Here is a 21,297-nt window from a genome sequence, read left to right on the forward strand (position 1 = left end):
CCTCTTCCTTCAGACTGTATCTCTGACTGAGTCCAAAGAGAGTATCTTGGGTGGAGTGCTAAAGGTGTTGCTCCACAGCATGGCCTGCAACCAGAGCGCCCTCTACCTGCAGCACTGTTTTGCCACACAGAGAGCACTGGTGTCAAAGGTTTGAGCAATGCACCGTTAGTTTATCATTTCATGTCATCATTACAGTTTTTACTGGATTTATAACTTGTTTATTTTTCTCTGTGTCTGTGTAGTTCCCTGAACTGCTGTTTGAGGAGGAGACAGAGCAGTGTGCTGACCTGTGTTTGCGACTACTAAGGAGTTGCAGCAGCAGCATAAGTACCATCAGGGCCCATGCCAGCGCTTCCCTCTACCTCCTCATGAGGCAAAACTTTGAGATTGGCAACGTGAGTACAGCACCAAAACTTACCATTCACAAATAACGCTGTGTCTTTTTTGTAGTGCTCCTAAGCACCAGTCTCTACTTTTACAAGCTTCAAGGAAATACCTCAAATGAAGTTACAAGGAAGGCCTTGTGAAGCCTCGTGCTTTGCAAGCACATATTCCAGAAACAAATTACTCTAATATATTTGATTACTTAAAAATGCTGCTATTTAAATAGTCAGTTAATAAGGAGAACAAAGTAACTGTTGTTTGGCCAATTCAGAGCAAGTATCTTTCATTGGTTTGCTACTATTTTTCTTTCACTTAACATCTCCATATTTAGTGCAAAACCAAATGCTGCTGCCAGGCATCCAATTTAGGCACAATTACTCGTGTATGCTTCATTTCTTTTGTTCTAGTGCAGCCAGACCTTCTCAAAATAGGTTGTAAGAGAGGAGATGAGCTCTGCACAGTGTAATGGTCCAGTTCTCTTTACAGAGCATCATTTGTTCAATCCTCATGCATCTGTGTGGCCGCTTTTTCAGAACTTTGCCAGAGTGAAGATGCAGGTGACCATGTCTCTTTCCTCGCTGGTGGGAACCTCTCAGAATTTCAATGAGGAGTTCCTGCGACGTTCTCTCAAGACCATTCTTACGTACGCAGAGGAGGACCTGGAGCTGAGGGAGACCACGTTCCCGGACCAGGTTCACGTTTCATCATTGACTTATTTTGTGTTTCAATGTTCTCCCTGTGTGTGCATGGGTTCTCTATGGGCTTCCTCCCACAGTCCAAAAACATGCAAATTGGGGATTCAGTTAATTGGGAGTGAATGGTTTTTCGTCTATGTACGTTGGTGGTACGGAGAGAAGACTGTAGATAAACTCACATCCTTACATCATTACTGGTTGTTGATTTTATTTATTGAAGTTAGTGTTTTTTTTTTTAACTCCCTTTAGGTCCAGGACCTTGTGTTTAACCTGCACATGATCCTCTCTGACACAGTGAAAATGAAGGAGCACCAGGAAGATCCTGAGATGCTGATAGATCTCATGTACAGGTACAGAATACATTTGCATTCTAACAAAAAAGTTTCTGTCAAGCGTCTTCTGTGTGATCATCATCATTTTGTTATCTGTAAAATGGGTGTTGTGTCTGTCCTTGCGTCCAGGATTGCAAAGGGTTACCAGACGTCTCCAGACCTGCGACTGACATGGCTCCAGAACATGGCTGGAAAACACTCTGAGAGGAATAACCACGCGGAGGCTGCTCAGTGTCTTGTGCACAGTGCTGCTCTGGTTGCTGAATACCTGAGCATGCTGGAGGACCGCAAGTATCTGCCTGTTGGCTGTGTCACCTTCCAGGTAAGGACAGCTCATATAGTAATGTTTGTACACTTCCCTCTGAAGAAATCTACATAAGATCTTGGGCCAAGTAATGTCAGCCTTGATGTTTGTGTGTGTTTGTGTGTGCGCTTGTGCTTCTCAGAACATTTCCTCAAATGTACTGGAGGAATCAGCAGTCTCCGATGATGTGGTGTCTCCAGATGAAGAGGGCATTTGCTCAGGCAAATACTTCACTGAGATTGGTCTGGTGGGACTCCTGGAGCAGGCTGCTGCCTCTTTCTCCATGGTAAGAAGTAGAGGATGGTTCATTAGATGGAGGGATTTCACAGATAAATAGCTGTATATATACATATAAGCTTTCAAATGGTTATATAACATTACATACATGACTCAATTTAGTAATTTTAGATCTTCTCTCAGTTTTAATAAAAATTAAAGTCTGACTAAAGTTAGATTTTTACCGTCTTTGACTCAATATACAGTATATTTTTTGCTGTGGTGTTTTTTAGTATTTTAGGTGATGAACTGCAAAATTTGCTTTGATATTCGTTCCAGGCTGGCATGTACGAGGCAGTAAACGAAGTGTACAAGGTACTGATCCCTATCCACGAAGCCAACAGGGATGCAAAAAAGCTGGCCACCATTCATGGTAAACTACAGGAAGCCTTTGGGAAAATAGTTCACCAGGTAAACACACACACACACGTGTGATGTAGATTTCTTCTTTCCCCCTTAGCTTGAGGTGCAAAACTTCATTTTTACAAGTCAAATGAGAATTAAGTCATTTGTATGCGCGTGTGTTTGAGAGAGAGATACCCAGACTTGATGTTTTATATTTACTCTGTCAGTCTCCTCACATTTGGGTTAAAGAAGGTTACAAATATGAAAAGCTTCACCAGCATATTCACATGCATTTTTTGAAGTTACGATTTCTTTTAGACACATTTCTTCTGTTACCTATACGAGGCAGTGCAGGCATGGGGTAGAATAAAGCCTTACCCACACTGCATCTGAACTTTCCCTATTTGATTGTTCTCTTACTCATTCCTAAAAAGTTGCCGTAAACACAGCATTATTTCAAGAAATGTCTTCATGCACACGCAACGCCTCAAAATGACTCTAAACGTTGTAGTATATATGCCAGGCCTGTATGTGGCGCTATAACGCTGCCACAGAAATACACCAAAAACAGAGAAGGTGGCGTGGAGCATGTGTGGATGTGTGTTGGTGTGTTTTTGTTCACATGTCCTGTATTCTCTTTGTCACACAGAGTACTGGCTGGGAGGTAGGTGACTCAATGGTTCCTGCTTGGCCCTGCTCACATTTATTTTCATTTATTCTCATTTTTTTTATTTGCCAGCCGTGGGCATTCTGTTACTATCTCCGCTTTGTTACACACATCAAATTCATTAACACCTGCAGACAAAGTCATCTGTCTGCCCCCACTAGGGGACATTTGCTCTACGAGCAGCAACACCCGTCTTCCTCTCTCCTCCCCCCTCTTACTGAGCAAGAGGAGCTTGTTTTGTTTTGTTTTCCGTGACAGTGTTGGCAGGCTGTGCATGGGAGCCACAGTGTGTATGTGTCACACTAATGCCAAACGTCTCCATGAATGCATCACTCGCACAATCTGCACTTTTTTTCTCATCCTCACCTCCTGTCTGTCTGCTAGTGTGTCGGTCAGAACACACACTCATTGACTGGCACTGTCTGCTGTCACACTCAGTTTCATCTCATCCTCAAACACAGGGCTCGATTTCAGTGCACTGTTTCTACTTGAAGGTTATCAGTTAGCATCGCTGCTCTTGTAAATGGGCCATTCTCTTCATATTTATTTAAATGAGTCTTCTCAAACACAAATTGTTGTTGTATTGGATTGAAATAGCCACAAAGAAATGTCTGAGGTAGTCATGTTTTTCCCAAGAGGGTTCATCTTACAGTAATCTCAGGATTACTTGATTTATGCCTTTTGATTTTGATTACTTCAATTACTTGCCCCGTTTTTTAATAGCTCAAACTAAATCGACCCCTGATATATTTTTTCATCCATTCTGTTCTTTTGTTAAAAGTATTAACACCAGAGGTTTGTGTAGTTATTTTTTTTGTTGCATGAATTGGACTGGGCACTTTTTGTTTGTATGGAAATGCACTGTGATGTGCATGGTGTGTTTCTGAAGGTTGTGGATCTTTATTTTCCTATTTTGTCTGTTCTGTTTTTAACCGTCTGCCTCTGCATGGTCCAGACCCTGCTCAATGACTTTGTTTTTCCTTCCTTTTTTTTTTTTTGTTTTAAATCGGTAGATAATTTTGCTGTTGTCTGCTGGTATGTTTTGTTTTTAAAATTCTCTGGAACAAACCCATCCTGATTAAAATTTGTTCTGTTTTCTCCTTTTTTGATTTCCCCGGTTGCTGACCCTTCCCACTTTACTTAATTGTGTCTTGTGGTAAGTTCTTTAGTTTTCGGGGCTTCTTAAATTTCTACTTAAGTTTCTTTTTTGTCAGCTTTTTTGGAGTCAGCAGTTAATGTGATTTGTTTTCCCCTTTTAAGATTTGCCCTAAACTTTGCTCTTAGCATTAGCATTTATCTAAATATTTAATTACAATCTAGAGGCCACTCTAGTCACTTCAGCTTCCCCCAAACACATATTGTCTTTAGCGTTAGAAAGCAACACCAGTGTCAACCTTTGCTTCTGCTTTTTTCTACTCTACTGAAGTTTCCATACTATCCTATGAGCCCTGGTCTAGTATATCCTGTCTCATAATCCTACTTTGCAGTTATGAGTCAGTGTAGTATTTAGTTTGCCTCCATTCCAACATGATGAGGACATAGCCGTGCCCAGAATACGTACAGTATTCCCAATGTCTAAAAGCTACAATAGCTGAACTTCTTGGTCACAATTATTACCATCATTCCTGGCAAGAAACTAAATGTGTCTCTAGTCAAAAATGTATATATAGCAACCTTGTTTATCTAGTTTACAGTTGAGCTACTCAACAGATGTTCCATCCAACATATTTTATTGGTGTTTTTCCCCCATCATTGAATGTCAGTGCTTACTAATAAGAAAGGTTAGGGAAGAGGTGATTCCATACTCGGTGTAAATATCAGTCTGATATTGGCTACAATCACCGGATCGGATATTGGAAAAAGAGAAAAGGAAAACCTAATATGATAAAATATATAAATAAAATATGACATAAATGGTTGAATAAGCACATACATCATGCTAAAAGGAGAGATGGCAGTCAAAACATTCTAGTTTTGTTTGTTTATTTAATGAGTTTTTAGCTTTGCGGTAAATGCATCAGCTTAAATGTCCTTTTAAACAAGCTTACTTGTTTAAAAGAGGTGAAAGACTGTATCTGGTAGAAATTCAAGGTTGTGATATCAGTAGGAGACACGAACAAGTGATGGCGACCTGTCCCTGAAGAAGGCGGATGAGTTTAGGCATCTGCTTGTGGGTGCTTAGTTGCAGTTGAAAGCTGCCTCTTCTTCAATTTGATTGTGGAAAACAGACCTGTGCCGCTCATGTACTGAGTTCATGTTGGGCAGTTGATTGAATGCTGTGCAGATATTCATCATGACATCAATCAGATATTCTGCTCTCAGGTCAAGAAGGCTGTTAGTTGTTGACCTTTGTTTCTCTTTGCCTGATATTGTTGGGTGTCAGTTAGGTTAAGCACTTTGTCATTCCCGGTTTGGTTGTTGAGCTCCTTTTGGCTGCGTTCTGTCTGATACTGACTGCTGTATACCGACTTATTGTCTTATATCTACATTAGTTTTGTTGAAAGATTATAATTCTTGCTGTTGTTACACAACTGCAGCCCCTCATCTCTTCCTTTGTTTCTTTGTGCAATACAATTAGCTGAAATCTGTTATTTTTGTCCATCAGAAAACAAAGCAAAAACACTCAAACAAATAAAGGTGAATCAATATTGGCTCCACTTTCTTTTTCAGCATTTAACAATATTTTGTAATAGTTGAGAATCTGATTTGGACTGTGACTCTTCAGACCTGTACACATAAACAGTAGTTATAGTTGTCTATTCCCATTACTTCAAGTGCTAATATTGCATTTCTTTTGCTTGCAGGTTGGGAAGAGGATGTTTGGTACGTATTTCAGAGTTGGATTTTACGGTTCGAAATTTGGCGACTTGGATGAGCAGGAGTTTGTGTACAAAGAGCCTGCGATCACAAAGCTGGCAGAGATCTCTCACCGGCTGGAGGTAAAGTGAAATAAACTGTTATACAGAAGCCACAAACAGTCATGGCCACTACTATATTTATGCATTCCTTTGTATCAAGATCTCAGCATAATCATTTCATTATCATGGCATAACAAGGCTTGTTTTCTCAGCATAGGGGAAAACAAATAGTGGATAATAAGGTTTGCTCCCTCTTAGCTAATATTTTTTCTATCAGAGATAGATACTGCCAGCAGCAGCATGCAGGCTCTGACACCTGCCAGCAGCAGAACATGTCACAAAATGGAGAAACTACTGATCAGGGCCTGATGGCTGTACATCTGAACACAAGCAGAAGTGATTGCAAGATAAACCAGAAAAATAACTGTGTCACCGTGGAGAAACAAATCTCATAATCCCGACATAAAGCATTGATTTCTTGTTATCGCGAGAAAATGATCCTCGTTATCTTGCAATAATGCGTTAATTATCACGCTATCATGAGATAATAGGCCATTATCCTGTGATCTGTTATCTCAAGATAACAGAATGAAAATATGTAGTAGTGACCGTGGCTGCTCACGGCTTTTGTAATTCCATTTTTTCCCAAGAACCTTCTGACCTTAATTTAGGGTTCGGTTTTTCGAGGAAACTGTCTTTAGCAGCTGTTATCTTGATTTTAAAGATTAGATTTGTGTATTCTGAGCCTTAACAGCATTTCATGAGACTCGTTGTCGTGTTTCCTCTCAGGGTTTCTATGGGGAGCGATTTGGAGAGGAGCAGGTAGAAGTTATAAAGGACTCCAACCCAGTGGACAAATGCAAGCTGGACCCAAATAAGGTCAGTGTCAGGCAGTGTGTCCATATTGTTGGATGAATGCATGATTTTGTTCACACTGTGTCTAAATCTCGATGTTAAAACTTGTGTTCCCTCCTGCAGGCATTTATTCAGATCACGTACGTGGAGCCGTATTTTGACACGTACGAGATGAAGGACCGCATCACTTACTTTGACAAGAATTACAATTTGCGCCGCTTCGTATATTGCACCCCCTTCACGCTGGATGGCCGGGCACATGGGGATCTGCACGAACAGTTCAAACGAAAGACCATCCTCACCACCTCCCATGCCTTCCCGTACATCAAGACACGGATCAACATCATCCACAAAGAGGAAGTCAGTGAATCGTCTTAAACTCGTTCATGAAATAATTTTAATCCTGATCACTAAAACCAATGTAATGTTCCAGATTATTTCCACACCCATCGAGGTGGCAATAGAAGACATGCAAAAGAAGACTCAGGAGTTGGCCTTTGCCACCCACCAGGACCCTGCTGACGCCAAGATGCTGCAGATGGTCCTACAGGGATCAGTTGGTACAACTGTCAACCAGGTGAAGTTTCATGATGCTAGGTGTATCCGTCTCATAAAACAGTACAGAGTTCCACAAAAGTAAAGTATTACAAACGCCCAAGTGAAGTTGATCTGTAGATGGATAATTATTGTTGCTGTGTGGTTGTTCCTCAGGGTCCTTTAGAGGTGGCTCAGGTGTTCCTGTCAGAAATCCCCAGTGACCCCAAACTGTACAGACACCATAATAAGCTACGGCTCTGCTTCAAAGACTTCACCAAGAGGTAATGATTATTGTATCTGTACATACTATATGTGTTTATTGGAGTTACTGTTTTCTCTCTATCATCTCAAACCAGTCTGCTTGTTCTCCTCTCACCTCTGGGATCAACAAGGTATTTTCGACCAAAGAACTGTCGCTCACAGGATATTTTCTCTTTTCAGAGCATTCTTTGTAAACCCTAAAGATGGTGCAATAGATCAGACGTTTCTGCTTTGACACATTCAGAGTCACTTAAATCACCTTTCCGATGCTCAGTTTAAATTGTAGAAAGTTGTCTTGACCATGTCTGCATGCCTAAATGCAGTTGCTGCCATGTGATTGGCTGATAAGAAGAAAAACAAACAGGTGTACCTAAGAAAGTCACCCGTCAGTGAACCTGTAAAGTGCTTCCAGGAAATTTTAAAACATAAATAAGAAAATGATGTCACAGTGATGTGATCAGTGTTTCAGAATAATGAGAAAAGTGTGAAGTCCAAAACCTGCTAATAAGGATTTTTCAAAAACTTGATTTTGCCATAGAGTGCTTTGAGCTTCACCTATAGGTGACACCTTCATGCTCCAGTAAGATATGCAACAAAACAACAGCCGAAGCAGAGCTCTATCTAGCAGACATCCTCTAACTGTCCCTGTCAGTGTGAAGATAGTGAAGCACAGAAAGTACATGATGGCAGCGTTTGAGGGATTTCTCTGTTGCAGGTGTGAAGATGCTCTGCGTAAGAACAAGAGTCTGATCGGTCCCGACCAGAAGGAGTACCAGAGGGAACTGGAGAGGAATTACCACCGACTGAAGGAGGCGCTGCAGCCCCTCATCAACAGAAAGATCCCTCAGCTTTATAAGCCTGTTCTGCAGGTCAACTCACACAGGTAATGTGACAGCGCCAACTCTCCATGTGTGAGAGAAAAGTGAGGATGTTTTTGGATGGTAAATTAAACAAAGAGTTCTTTGCTTTTTTTTATTGCTTTTGTAAACTCATGCAGCAAACGGACAGCTTGACAAGGTAGTTTGGATTTCTTCAGACATTTTGTGTTTAGTTTTTATCATTTGTGAAGTTTTACACTTTTCACCTCATTTCAAGTAACAAGGGATCCCACAGTAGAGCAAACCATGTCACATATCCTATTTATTAAATCAACAATAACCAATAATCAATCAATAATATAGATCCTAATGTAGCAACCTATAAAAGGGGCGACATGGTGGTGCTGTGGTTAGCACTCCCCATGTCTGCATGGGTTTCCCCCGGGCTCTCCGGTTTCCTCCCACCATCAAAAACACATTAGAATGTTAGTTACATTCGGTCAGGTTGCTCCCTTGTGGCGGCGCGCTCAGTCGCAGCGGCTCTGATCAACCCTCCATCTGACCTCACCATTTCGTTGTGCAATACCAGTTGTTGTATAATGACAATGAAGATCCTTTCCTTTCCTAAATAAACAAATCTCCTGCAGGACATTTGCTTTTCAAATCCTTTGCCTGTGCAAATAAAAATCTGTTTTGTTTTTCTGTCTCCAGAGATTCCTTCAGCAGAATGAGCCTTCGCAAGTTTGACCTTTGAAGAGGGAGAGAACACGGACACACGCTCCACCGAAAAATTGCAATATTAATTTATTCTCAAGTGTAAATAGGAGTTTGTCTCCAGAGTTGGATAGTGTTTGTGAGAACGAGCTTAAAAAAGAAAGGCTAAAAGTGTTGGTACGTCATTCCAGTGTCTTAATTTGTTTACAGACAGACTGTTTCACAGTCAAGAGGGACGAACAACTTCAAGATGAAAGGGACACCTTGGCTTTTACATTTTTTTTATTTGCTGGCCATATGTTACAGCGGGGAACAGATGTTTTTGAGTATTTGTCCCTGTGCTACCTTAAGAAAAAATCCTAATGTGCGCCTTCACTCTTCTTTAGCTGAAAGCCATCAAACTACAGAATACAGAGAATCTCCAGATTCCTATATCGACAACGTGCCAAAAGTTTTATTCACGCCAAATGTTGACAAGTGACTGTAAAAAAGGTACAATTTTAAAAGTCAAGGTGTCTTTTAATAATGTACGATGTGTCAAAAAAAGAAGAAAATAATCTGTATTCAATATTGTGTGCACTTTTTTTATTACGGTGTAGCAAACGCATTTTACAAACTTGAAACTTTATGTAAAACAAAATGGGGGTGGGCGGGGCGGGGCTAAAAAAACGTGCAAAATTAACTTCTACCATTATTTATCTCGATGCTTTATCACTTTGAGTTGAAGCGTACTTTAAACATGCTTGTATAATTTTATGTTGTTTTGTTTATTTTAAATATTTTACTAAATAAATATTTTAATGTTCAGTTTGTGTGTTTGCTGGTAATTCTCTTGTTTTGTATAGTCTCCAGGAACTCAGGCGCCATCATCACTGATCACTGCCGCGTTTTGACGGAGCATTTGTGTTTTAAGAGGTGCAGCTTTTCCAAGAGTCACAAGCGTCTGCACTGCTGAGCGTCTCGCTTCGTTTCAGGTCAGGTCACATGATCACAGCAGCCACACTGGTTTTGTAGGGATTAAAGCCCTTGTTCTATTTTTAGCAACAAACCACAGCGACAACCAGTCACACATCCCAACATTGCAATCTGCCACGTATGCTACAAACACAACAATGTATTCTGTTCTTGTTTCAAAGTAAAAGCACTTGGTTTCAATTTCCTGCACAATAATTTTTTTTAACAAGGTTTTTAACTTTTATTGTAAAATATTTGCATGGTTGACAGATTTGCTGTTTCATACATAATCTTGTTGATTCGAGTGGTATTTAAACATACTTTATAGCATTATCAAAGACAAACCCTGAGAAAAGTTACTTTACATGGTGTGATCTAAGAAATGTAGTTTTAGTCAAAACCAATATAGTTTTTAGTTAATGAAAACATGTTAATATAGTGTAATTAATGCACACTTTTTATTTACGTCCCCAAAATATTTTTTATATAACGGTTTTATTTAACTTTTTGTTTTGCTGATCAGTCTTATTTTTCACCTTAGACCAGAATGTTTATAACCCCTCCACTCCACTACAAATTGACAAAAAACATTTTAAAATATTATATTTTAATCTGATTTGAATTTCTTTTTGACTACACACTTGTTAGATATCATGATCTGATGCAGTTGTTAAACTGATGAACATAATAATGTTGTGTTGGTTGGCAGCAGTGGATGCGACCGCCAAGACAGGACATGAAAAAGGTAAAAACTTTATTGCTTATAGAACTAGATCGTCATCATTAATGTCATTACAGCTGGAATGGGTTACAGTTTAAAAGACACACTTGTTTTCATGTTGGATTAAGTCGACAACTATTCTGTCACACACAAAAAAACACTTGTCCTGGAAAGCTTTACTCAGTTAAATATGATTTATGGTGACATAAGTGAATATGGCTCATGATGATGTTTCACTCATTAACACAGCACACAGTCAATCCCTGAAACAAATATTGGACTTATGCTTTTTCTTAAAAAAATGTTTTGTTTTCATAATTGATTATTTCCCAAGCTCATTCCAACAATTCTGTAAACTGAAAGATATTTGGATCATGTTGAGCTTCAGGAAAATTAACAGAATAGACTGAACTTAAAATAAACCCCTTGAATGCCTTCTAGATCACACACCTGGTTTACACACAAAAAAGATTAGGCGTTAAAACATTTTATAAAAACCTTAGCTTATTTTGAGTTCAGGTTTTTACATATTTTCTTGGTACTGCTGATGCCAATTCAGCTTGAATAAAACCTTATGTATTATATTAGGGCTGCAAATGACAAATATGTTCACAATCAATTCATCTGTCCATTATTTTCTCAATTATGTACTTGTTTGGTCCATAATGTAATAATGTCAGAAAATGTCTGAGAGATTGTCTTAATTAGTGGGGGGACAAAAACACATTCAAACTAATCAAATGTAAAAATAGTTGACGATTAATTTAGTTCCGTCGACTAATTGTTGCAGCCCCAATTGCATTTTATTGTATCTAGTGAAAGAGTTAAGACTTCATGGTTCACTTGCATCATCTCATTAGTTTCAGGCTTGTTACACAAACGTGTTCATGTTTGAGTGAAATCTAAACAAGGATTATGACACATTCCAGAATTACAGTGTGTATCACTTCAGGTTGTCAGTGGAGAGGATTTGTTGTTTATTTGGCTTTTTAAAGTTGCATAATCAGTCCAAATACACAGCAGTGACAAACTCCTCTACACCCAATTCAATGAAACATAAAAAAAAAAGAAAAAAACAAACAAAAACATTCAGCACATTATATTCTGATTTAGTTTAAAAGTGCTTTTTCCAATCTGGAAAAAAAAGAAAACATACATGACAAATCAAAAAGAGAACTTTGTGAAGGCAGACTGCAAAAATACAGCGTACGACAAAGTCTAAAAAAGGTTTAGTCATCCCTGATGTGAAGAAAATCACATCCTCATTCATCGAGATAGTTCTCAATTTAACTACATGAGGCAATGTGAGCAGATGGATTCTGACCTGAAAGTCACTTAAATATGGCAACCACAGTATTTTTGGCACTGTCCCTTTTTCTGAGCACTTGCCAGGCACAATCCCGTGTGTTTATGTTAGCGTCCAGCTCCGGGCATCCTCCTGTAGAAGAGCAGGTATGGTGTTGATGAGGAGCACGTCTCAGGAGAGCAAGCTTGTAGGAAATCCTCCTCCTCAAACAAACGCACCTCGGAGTCGTCAAACAGCATCCATTTGCCTTCATACTCCAGGAGGTTGTTCAAAGCCTGCTGCTCTGTGGAAGCCGCCACGCCACAGGAAGCTGCGGACACCTCCTCGCCTTCCTCCGGCTCCTTTTTAAGTCCAGCTTCTTTATTTTTGCCCAAACTGCTGATCATCTTTCTCCGTTTAGATCCATCTGTTGCTCTACTGTTGGATTTTTCTGTGTGTTTGTTGCTGCTACTGGCAACCTCGTAACTGGACAAACTCCTCTGACCCCCCAACAGTCCAACCCCACCCTCACACAGCTTTTTGCCTGCCATTTTGCCATTAGCCAGACTGGCACCTCTCTGCCCCCTCGCCTTCAGGCTGAAAGAAACTTCTCCATCATCGTAGTCCAGGGCTTCATCTTTCGCCTGTGTTCCCTCCCTGCTTTCCTTCGGCTCTTCCTCCTTTTCCGTTTCCTCTCTGTCCTGCGGGCAGAGCTTCACGTCTTTCAGGTCAGACATGCGGACGTAGGCGGTGTAGTGGCCGCTGCTGATAGTGATGCCACTGTGCATGACCACAGCAAACAGCTGGTAACGTTGACCTTCTGTGGATGAGGGACGGGTGCACCACTCGTCCAGAGACAAGGTCAGAGGGGTCTGCAGGGGAGTGTTCACTTTAGAGAGGCCGGCATACGGGTCCAAGCTGACAGGAAAACAAACGGAGACGAGTTAATGCCACATACTTGTTTACATGTCAAAACAGAAATTTAAAACTTCTAACAAGTTATCCTAATAGTTATCTTTTTAAAATGCAAATGTCGTTGACTCACTCTAAACTGTTGGCAGAGAAGCGCTTGAGATGAATGGTGATCACTTCAGGAGTCTTGTCAAACAGGAGGCTTCTCTCCGCCTCTGTGTAATGATGACAGGTCTCACAGAAGTATTTGTCCTCTCCAAAGATGCGCTCCACTGAAGCAAACTGGGCGATGGCCCATTTCAGAGTCTTCAGCTCCGGTTTTGGATCTGGAGACACTGGAGAATAAAGTATTAATTCAAGTGTGAGTAAATCCAGGTATAACACATTTCCAAATTTGTGAAGAGGAGAAAGTATGCATTTACACACACACACACGTGTAAAATGACAATAACACATTTAAAACTTGCTTTTGGGCCTGAAAAAGTTAACATTTATGAGGTCAGTTGCTATCTTCTCACCCTCTGAGAGATCGTCTGGGCTGCAGGGCTGATCATCGAGCACCGGGACACTGATGTCGTGGAAGTTCTCCCTCCTCTCTGTGAAGCTCTCACACTCCAGGCAACGTGTCCTCAGAACCAGCTGACCCTGGAACAAGCGCTCCATCAGGTCCAGGCCTAAAACTAAAATACAACAGCGACACAAACACACTTCTTTGTAAATGATTGGTTCAGTTTCATGAGTCCAGTCAAAACCGATCAATCCATTTTACAGTCTTGAAAGTAGGGCTGAACAATTTAGGGAAAATATCCATCTGCAATTTATCTGACAAATATTGCGATTTATTTGATTTGCTAAATATAAGGCAAGCTTCAGTTTGATATACATTAAAATAAAGAATTCCTACAAGAACGAGATTATTGAGACAATCTTCAACATTGAAAAAACTGGGTCAAACCCACTAACAGTAAAATATAGACCCTTGTCAAGCTCTTGCCACCATCTAAATGTATTACCTTTGTTATTTGTATTGGTTCAAATGTGATTTTGAAAACAAATTCTCCAGCCATTCTTAAAATCTATCTTCTTCTCTTACCTACCATTCCTAAAATATCAGTAACTATCACATACCGTGGTGTTTTGCAGTCTTCTCTTCAGCCACGTTCAGTGGTGATTTCTTATTACTGTCTTTCTTCTGACTCTTCTGATCGCTCTGTCCATTCTCCGGCTTCTCTTGATTCTTCACAGAAATGGAGCTGATTCTTCCAACGCTGCGGAACTTGGAGAAAATACTTGGCTGTTTCACAGAGGGCATCAGCCAGCTCAGCTTAGCTCGTTTCTTCTTCTTCCCATCCGTCTCTTTAGAGGTTTTTTCACCCTTTCCCTCATTATCACTCCCTCCTTCCTCCTCCCCATTTAGCTTCTTCATTCCCTCCTTCTCTGAACTATCATCTCCAGCTTTATCCTGGATGCCATTTATCGTGATGTCACTTGACGACTTTCTTTTGGAGCGAGTGAGGGGTTTATTGATTTCCTCCACGTCGGACTTCTTAGACTTGACAGATTTTGGCTTCTTCTTGGCATTTCCCACCTCTGTGTCGCTCTTTCTCTTGCCAGTGACTTGACCATCCTCTTCTGTCAGACTTTTGGATTCTGCTGTAGAGGTGCCTGAACCCAAATGAGCGTCATTCTCTATTTTGACTTCTGCAGCTTTGTCATCCTCACTCTCCAACTGCTGCTCCTTCCTGATGGTGTCACAGGCCTCTTGGATGTATCCCAGGATGCACTGCAACACCTCCTGGGCATCATGCTGAAGATAGCCTTCATACATGGGGTTCAACTGCCTGAAACACATGACAGAAAGAGATTACTAGTCAGATAATAACATCAGTTTAATGAAACAATTGTTTTTTTGCTGGTCACAAAAATGTGATAAATGTATGACCAGATGAGTCCTCCAAATAACTAATTCATAGAAACTGGACTATAAATAGTTTCTTTAATAATTTATTTTTTAGGAACTATAACAGTCAAATGGTTTGGTATTAATATTTAATGGTATAACTTGAACCGATGTAAAGACAAAATGTAGAAACTTCTGACCTAAATCACAACTCACTGATCACAGTATAAATAAACTACTACTTCTAAGTCAACCCATAACCATAACAGACATTGTACAGATCATATCGTTTACCTGAGGGTGTGCAGTATTTTTCGAGGCGGTGTGGCGAGCTCTCCGTCACTGCAGCTATCGGGGTTGAGCAGGAAGCTGGACTGCAGCTGCTCCACTGATGTTATCAGACTGTTGAAGCTTCCAAGGAGCTCAATGTGAGCCGGCAGGGATTCTGCTGCGTCTTCCGACTCCTGAGGTAAAACAATTCAACAGAATCAAAACAAAAGGAAGGCTTAATTTCTGTCATTTCAATTCACTTCAGGTCTGGATACATTTATTTTTATTATATCGCCCAACCTACAATTCTTAACAAATGATGCTAATAACTTTGCTAATGTAAAATATGTAATATAAGTCATTTGTATTTGCACCAACTTCTTCGCTTTTATCCGTTTCTTCCTTGGGTTTGTCTATTCCCTTTGACAAATCGTACAGTTTCTTTATGCCCGGTCTGAGTCCTGGACAGTAGTAGAGAACCTTCAGGAGCAACCAAACAGAAACAAGATTAGTCATATTTCTTGACTTTTTCCAAGTCAAATAAATGTTGGCAAAAAGTCCAATATTGTTAACTTCATGAAAGATATCATGTATATAAATATGAAAGAATTATTATTAATATTATTACAGTTTGTCTCTCATAATGACCCACCTGTAAGATACTGTTCAAATAGCAGGTGTTGCCGAGATTATTGAGCCCCACAAATGGCAACAAGCTCTCTCTCTTCTCACATGGCAGAAGGAGGCCAGGGGAGGCTGGACATGGTGAAGGACCAAAGGCCACGTCATCACAGGTACTGAACAATGAAGAAGAAAACACACTTAACACACACTGTTAAACGACAACTACTTATTTAGTTCTTGTAATTTTATAAAGGCTGGGCCATAGGATTGCAATCAATATCCACTGTTGTTAAGGACATATTAATGAACTCCTGATTTGCATGGACCAAAACTTGACTGACCACATACTTAATATCCATGCAGTGTACTCAGAAGAAGAGGTGGAATTTCTACAAATAAATGTGTGATTTGGCTAAAAGCTGATTAATTATAACAGTGAAATATTACCCAACACCACAGTTCAAATCACTATTGTCAGAATTTTCAGAACGTAAAACACATGAATAGTATCACCATGAATATTTTAGGTTGAACTAATCATTCTACAACTGTATAAAATATTGAACATTTGAACTCCTTAAATTATTTAAAACATCAAATTTTAGCAAGCTTATGTGGTTGAAAATCAAATTTGCAGAACCTCAAATAGCACTTGATTGGGTTCCACGACATCTCTCACATATTGCCGTGTTTCCAACATGGTAGTGTGACGTCAGTTTGTCTCAACAAAACATCAAGCTTTGTATGAGAATAGACTGCGGGTGTTAAAGAAACACCGGTCACAAGAGAGTGATGTTTTTCTGACACAATCTTACTTAAATCATATAGTCTGACTTTGCCATCAACCCCAAATTGTTCCTGGTGATTGAGCCAGGAGCATGTGAATAATGCCTGACAGAAAAGTGTGCATGTGAAAGGGTGAATGGCATCACTGGAGTGTTAAGCAGTTTGAATGGTTGTCAAGACTAGAAAAGCACTGTTTAAATACAAATCTTTAACCTTACTAGATAAAGTAGTGTGTTAACACTTTGGGAAAAATGGGCAGACTTGATGAAAGTTTGCCCCCTCAAGTGGTTTCTCTAGTTTCACTTTTGCTTTGATCAGCTGGGAGGGCTCCTAATGTGACTCCCAACTCTTGTTTTCATTATTGAAACTTGGTAAATTTAATGGCTTTGCCTCCATGTTTTGTTTCTCTTGTTTCTGTTTCTGTTTTTTGCTTTATCTGCCAAAGCATTTTGTGAACTTGTGTTTTTAACTTGCTGTGTAAATCAAACTATGCCAGAATGAGAAGATATGCTCCTGGTCACTCTCAGACACCACTTTCCAGAAATGTGGGATAATAAAAGGACATATTCATGTGACCTCAGACCAATCACACATAGACAGCACAGACTCACCTGGCCTCTTGCTCCACTGGATCAGCTGTTTTAGGTTCATCTGTTTGGGGTTCAGAGAAATCCAGCGCCCTTTTGGTTTCTTTCTTCTGGAAGAACTTCAGAGACAGTTTACTCCTCTTGATGGGGCTCCCCAGAGCCGCCACAACATTTTCACCCTGCAGACCTGGCATCTTCACTCTGGCAGCTTCAGGGTGATTACTTGTCTACCTAGTTGCAGCAGCGCCCCTCACTGGCAAGAGAAGGAGAAGCATGTTTTACTTTCAAAGGGCGCCATCAGAGTTCAGCGAACATGGAAGTAGCTACGCACTTCACGTTGGTGAACAGTGATGTTACTTCAAGCTGTAATATGAATTTGAATAGTGTCAACAAAGTTGGTGTACAGTCCAACGGTTACAAACGGCGCATTACATAACATGTTAGCGCGGCTGGCTAACGTTGAGCCTCCTGTTTTCATTGTTCCCACCAACATTTAAATCCCACTCGTCCTTGTTAGAAATCGTTGACTGTTTGACGCCAAGAAGCGGTTACGATTCAAAGAGTGGCGCGTTGCAAACTGGTGTTGTTGAGCAGTTAGCAGACAACGCGGCGGAGAAACTAGGTCAAAACGGCGAGGTGAGGAGAACAAGCAGCAGCACGCCTCAACTAACAGTTCACTTCAAGATAAAAAACCAACTAACTCACTTCAAGATAAAAAACCAACTAACAAACTACTACGACCCCGAGAGTGTCTTGGTCTCATTTAACTCTTACCGGAACGAGTCATCCCACGTTTAAGCTCAGTATATGTTAGTGAAAGTCCCGTTTTAAAGCCATTTGCAGAGAATTTGACCAAGGTGCTGCATAAGTTGGCGCTTTTTCCTGCTCGAAGACCCACTGTCTGATACACCGCCGGTGAAACTCCGTCACGACGTCAAAACATCCGGAAAAAAAGCCCAATAAAAAATAAGCCCACGCCGAAAAGATATTTTATTTAAATACGTTGACATTTTAAAATACACATTCATGTCTAAAAAAGATACAACCACAGACATTTGCATGCAAAATATCAGGCATATATTGAAACACCTATATTTTGGGTCCCTCCGTGTACTTTCGGAAGCCATTTCTGTAGTCATTTGTCAAGTTAGCGCTCGAGAGAATCGTGTTCATGTATATATTTTGTTAAATGGCCACTTACTCAGAATGTGAAATGTGTTGGTTGGTCTTGGTGTTTGGCGAACGGCAGTTGATATTCATAACGTGATACGAAAGGAAGTCAGTACTTTCCCCCCCACCATTAGTGAATGCTTGCTTTGAAGATCCAAGCCTCAGCGATTACTATCCGTTGTTTTCACGTTCTTCATCTTTCTTTTGTTTTTCATCTTCTGCCAAAATGTCGTCATGAAACTTGTCCCGACATTTTGGGTTTCAGTGTACTTAAAATGAGTACATATTTTTTATTATTAAATATTTTTCACTGCACCTTAATGCTGACTTGAAATAGTACAGTCAAGTACATTACAATATATTTCAGTATAAACAATTAATACACTTAGTACATTGTCACTGAGTTGCTGTCTTTTTTTTCCACCAAACTTTCCTTCACTAACCCCCTTCCCTTCCTCCTCCTTTCTCTCCTCTCTCCTACCCTTACCACTTGTCCAGGCAGATGATCTTACATCAGTAGTCTGGTTCTGTTGGGGATTTATTTCTGTTAAATGGGAGTTTTTATCTCCACTGTTGCTCATTGTGTTCCCGTTTTGTAAAACCAAAAGTCAAAATTTTGGTTTTAACTTTCAGAATTCTTGACTACCTCCCTTCTTTACCCAATCTGCCCCTACGGTCATCTGATCAAAACTTATTTGCTGTCCCCCGGACCCATTCCCCCGGTCCCCTGATCAAAATCCTCCTTTTGTTTTTAACTGATAATTGCTTTTGTATAATGTTGCTTTTAATTTGTGCACTTATTTTATTGTACAGCACTTTGTGATTTTGTACCTCTGCAATTTACTTTTCTTACATACAACATTTAGGTGTAATTTACTCACAAGTTTATTTTCCAGTGTAAGCAAACATTCCAAGTATGCAGTCTCACTTACTCTCTTGCTTTATCCTTTGTGTAGAATTGTACAGTTCCCTCTAATGGTCAAACTATAAACTAAATACATCAAAAAGACCCAAAATAAACACGGGAAAATCAAATAATAAAAAGGCTTTTACATGAACTTAATAATCATCAAATGTTAACCTATCTCTTAAAGCGGAAAAAAGAAAAGGTTTGTTCTCTACAATGTTACACGCATACACAAATTCTAGTTTTTGTGCAAACCTTCTCAACGCCTTGTTCAGGGATGAACCCTGCAGTGTCAGCATTGTGCTTTAGTATTCCCCGGATGCATCTCTAAATAGAACTTGGATGTTGACTAAATTTGGCAGAATGCCATCTATAAGCTCCTTCCACCATGTCAACAAGAACAGTCTCCTTGCCCTGCTCAAAGAAGTGAGAGTTTTGGGGGTCTTGCAGCTCATGTGGCTGCTCCGTCACATGCACCATGGTGGCAGCAGTGGAGGATGGGGTTGGTAGTTGAGGGTGAAAAAGGCAGCCATGTCCGACTCCCTCTTCAGCTGCTATTCTACTTACTCTACTGCAGCAGACACAGCTCAGGAAGTCTTTGATGTTGTGCTTGAAGAGGCTCCTACAGGGGTGGCAGTACTGAAAGAAAAGCAGCATGAAGAACACGGCCAGGCTGTAGCAGATGACCAGCTGGATACACAGCAGTGTGGCGCTAAAAAACACAAAGTCAGACTTAAAGAGGAACCAGATGCCGATGAGGATGATGTTCTCAATAAAGCGTCCCAAGTAGTAGGTGGTCAGGAGGTACCAGGTCTGCTTTCTCCTGATGAGGTCCTCATTGTAAAGGTCAAGCTGCAACGCTGACCAGCAAAAGACATTGATACAGGCATAGAGCAATGTAAAAACACACAGCACCACTATGGTGCCAAGCTGAGTCAGATCCTTATCCACATTGTGATTCATCGAGCCCCTCTTAGTCCAGAATTCTACCCAGGGCAGGAAGAAGAATATGAGCAGGTTAACCATGGCAACAAGGACAACCCAGTGTGAGAGAGCCGTGCTGAAGAGAACCAGAATGATGATCCGGGTGGAAATCTCCAGAAACCTCCACATGATCATGCACAGGTAGGCTGTAGGACGCCACTGTAGCTTGTAGTCTTCATATCTTATCTGGATGGCCAGAACACTGCAGACGAGAGCCCCATATGTGATGGAGATCAGGTTGATAATCATCAGGATCAGTCTTAAAGGCATCACATATGACTGCTGAATGGTGACATACAGCTGGAGTGTCAGTTGAGGAGTGGAGCCCAGAAACGCCTGAATGACTGTGGTGCGTTTGAAGGCATCCCTGTGAGTGGTCAGTTTGCTCTCTGACTGGCTCTCTTCCCACTCTTTGTGCATCTTGTGTCCTTTCTCCAGATGGATCTTCCTGCAGATGGTGAAATAGGGCTCCTCTCTCTCACCCACCCTGTAATAGAGCCAGAGAGCCTCAATACACCTGTGGACGGGTCCGAGTAACACTAGGTGCAGAAAGAATACCAGAGGCCGATCTCGACCCAGGTCTCTGTGTATGAACGTCAACGTTAACTGACTGAGCACGGCAGGCAGCAGCAGGAAGATGACTGAATAGCTCATCCAGAACACATGGCCGTTTCTGTCAAACTTGGTGCAGACCACGGTAGTGATGATGAACTCTGAGACGTAGAGCAAGGTGGCCAGCACAATGCTGAAGGGCGGTTGGACCTTGCTTTGATCTTTCATGATCACCTCACACATGTTTTCAATATGAAGTCAGATTTCTGCACCGAAACTGTAGCTCTAAAGCTCTGATGCCAGTGATGGCACTTGGAAATGAATTTGTCTTGCCTTACAACTGGCTAAAAACCTCACTTGTAAAAAAAACAATGAACTTTACTGCTCAGGCAGTCTAAACTTTATCCCAAGCTGATCATGGCAGTTTACTCTTGGACTTCATCTTTAGTATTCGACTGTGTCACTGTTCCACCAAATATCTTCTACCGCAGGCTGCTACCGTCTACAGTTCCAAGCTCCCAAACCACGCATATCAAAAGGCTGAATATCTGTATGTACCTAAAACCTTCTAAATCCTTTCCTTTCATCCTTTGATTGAC

The 21,297-nt window shown here is 40.7% G+C and overlaps 3 protein-coding genes across 23 annotated transcripts in view; 1 reads left to right on the plus strand and 2 right to left on the minus strand.

Annotated features, from left to right (window-relative positions):
* Window positions 1-9,853, plus strand: part of dock7 (dedicator of cytokinesis 7) — a 42,137-nt gene extending 32,284 nt beyond the window's left edge. For 13 of the 20 annotated variants that reach the window (XM_058638732.1, XM_058638735.1, XM_058638738.1 and 10 more), the window contains 15 exons: window positions 14-148; window positions 243-395; window positions 918-1,076; window positions 1,329-1,429; window positions 1,541-1,733; window positions 1,858-2,001; window positions 2,271-2,402; window positions 2,986-3,000; window positions 5,817-5,942; window positions 6,651-6,740; window positions 6,840-7,076; window positions 7,150-7,293; window positions 7,428-7,534; window positions 8,230-8,397; window positions 9,044-9,853. In XM_058638732.1, the coding sequence (XP_058494715.1) occupies window positions 14-148; window positions 243-395; window positions 918-1,076; window positions 1,329-1,429; window positions 1,541-1,733; window positions 1,858-2,001; window positions 2,271-2,402; window positions 2,986-3,000; window positions 5,817-5,942; window positions 6,651-6,740; window positions 6,840-7,076; window positions 7,150-7,293; window positions 7,428-7,534; window positions 8,230-8,397; window positions 9,044-9,086 (1,947 nt within the window). In that variant the 3' untranslated portion in view covers window positions 9,087-9,853. Of the gene's footprint in view, window positions 1-13; window positions 149-242; window positions 396-917; window positions 1,077-1,328; window positions 1,430-1,540; window positions 1,734-1,857; window positions 2,002-2,270; window positions 2,403-2,985; window positions 3,001-5,807; window positions 5,943-6,650; window positions 6,741-6,839; window positions 7,077-7,149; window positions 7,294-7,427; window positions 7,535-8,229; window positions 8,398-8,511; window positions 8,532-9,043 lie in introns of all 20 variants that reach the window. The other 7 variants (XM_058638734.1, XM_058638737.1, XM_058638744.1 and 4 more) reach the window with 2 other exon arrangements.
* An 884-nt stretch (window positions 9,854-10,737) lies between these two features.
* usp1 (ubiquitin specific peptidase 1) lies at window positions 10,738-18,392 on the minus strand. Of its 2 annotated transcripts, none has more exons than XM_058638755.1 (9): window positions 18,287-18,392; window positions 17,110-17,338; window positions 15,741-15,885; window positions 15,467-15,568; window positions 15,113-15,282; window positions 14,047-14,759; window positions 13,437-13,598; window positions 13,052-13,253; window positions 10,738-12,924 (listed from the first exon to the last, which is right to left on the minus strand). In XM_058638755.1, exons 2-9 carry the CDS (start codon window positions 17,277-17,279, stop codon window positions 12,135-12,137), a joined length of 2,454 nt encoding a protein of 817 aa, XP_058494738.1. In that variant the 5' UTR covers window positions 17,280-17,338; window positions 18,287-18,392; the 3' UTR covers window positions 10,738-12,134. The 2 variants fall into 2 exon arrangements, with proteins under 2 accessions (XP_058494738.1, XP_058494737.1); XM_058638754.1 differs by lacking the exon at window positions 18,287-18,392 and adding an exon at window positions 17,860-17,996.
* Window positions 18,393-18,528: 136 nt separating this feature from the next.
* LOC131465823 (endoplasmic reticulum membrane adapter protein XK-like) lies at window positions 18,529-21,297 on the minus strand. Its single transcript, XM_058638756.1, has one exon. It carries the CDS (start codon window positions 20,939-20,941, stop codon window positions 19,490-19,492), a length of 1,452 nt encoding a protein of 483 aa, XP_058494739.1. The 5' UTR covers window positions 20,942-21,297; the 3' UTR covers window positions 18,529-19,489.

Source organism: Solea solea, chromosome 9 (assembly GCF_958295425.1).
Source record: "Solea solea chromosome 9, fSolSol10.1, whole genome shotgun sequence".
NCBI lineage: Eukaryota > Metazoa > Chordata > Actinopteri > Pleuronectiformes > Soleidae > Solea > Solea solea.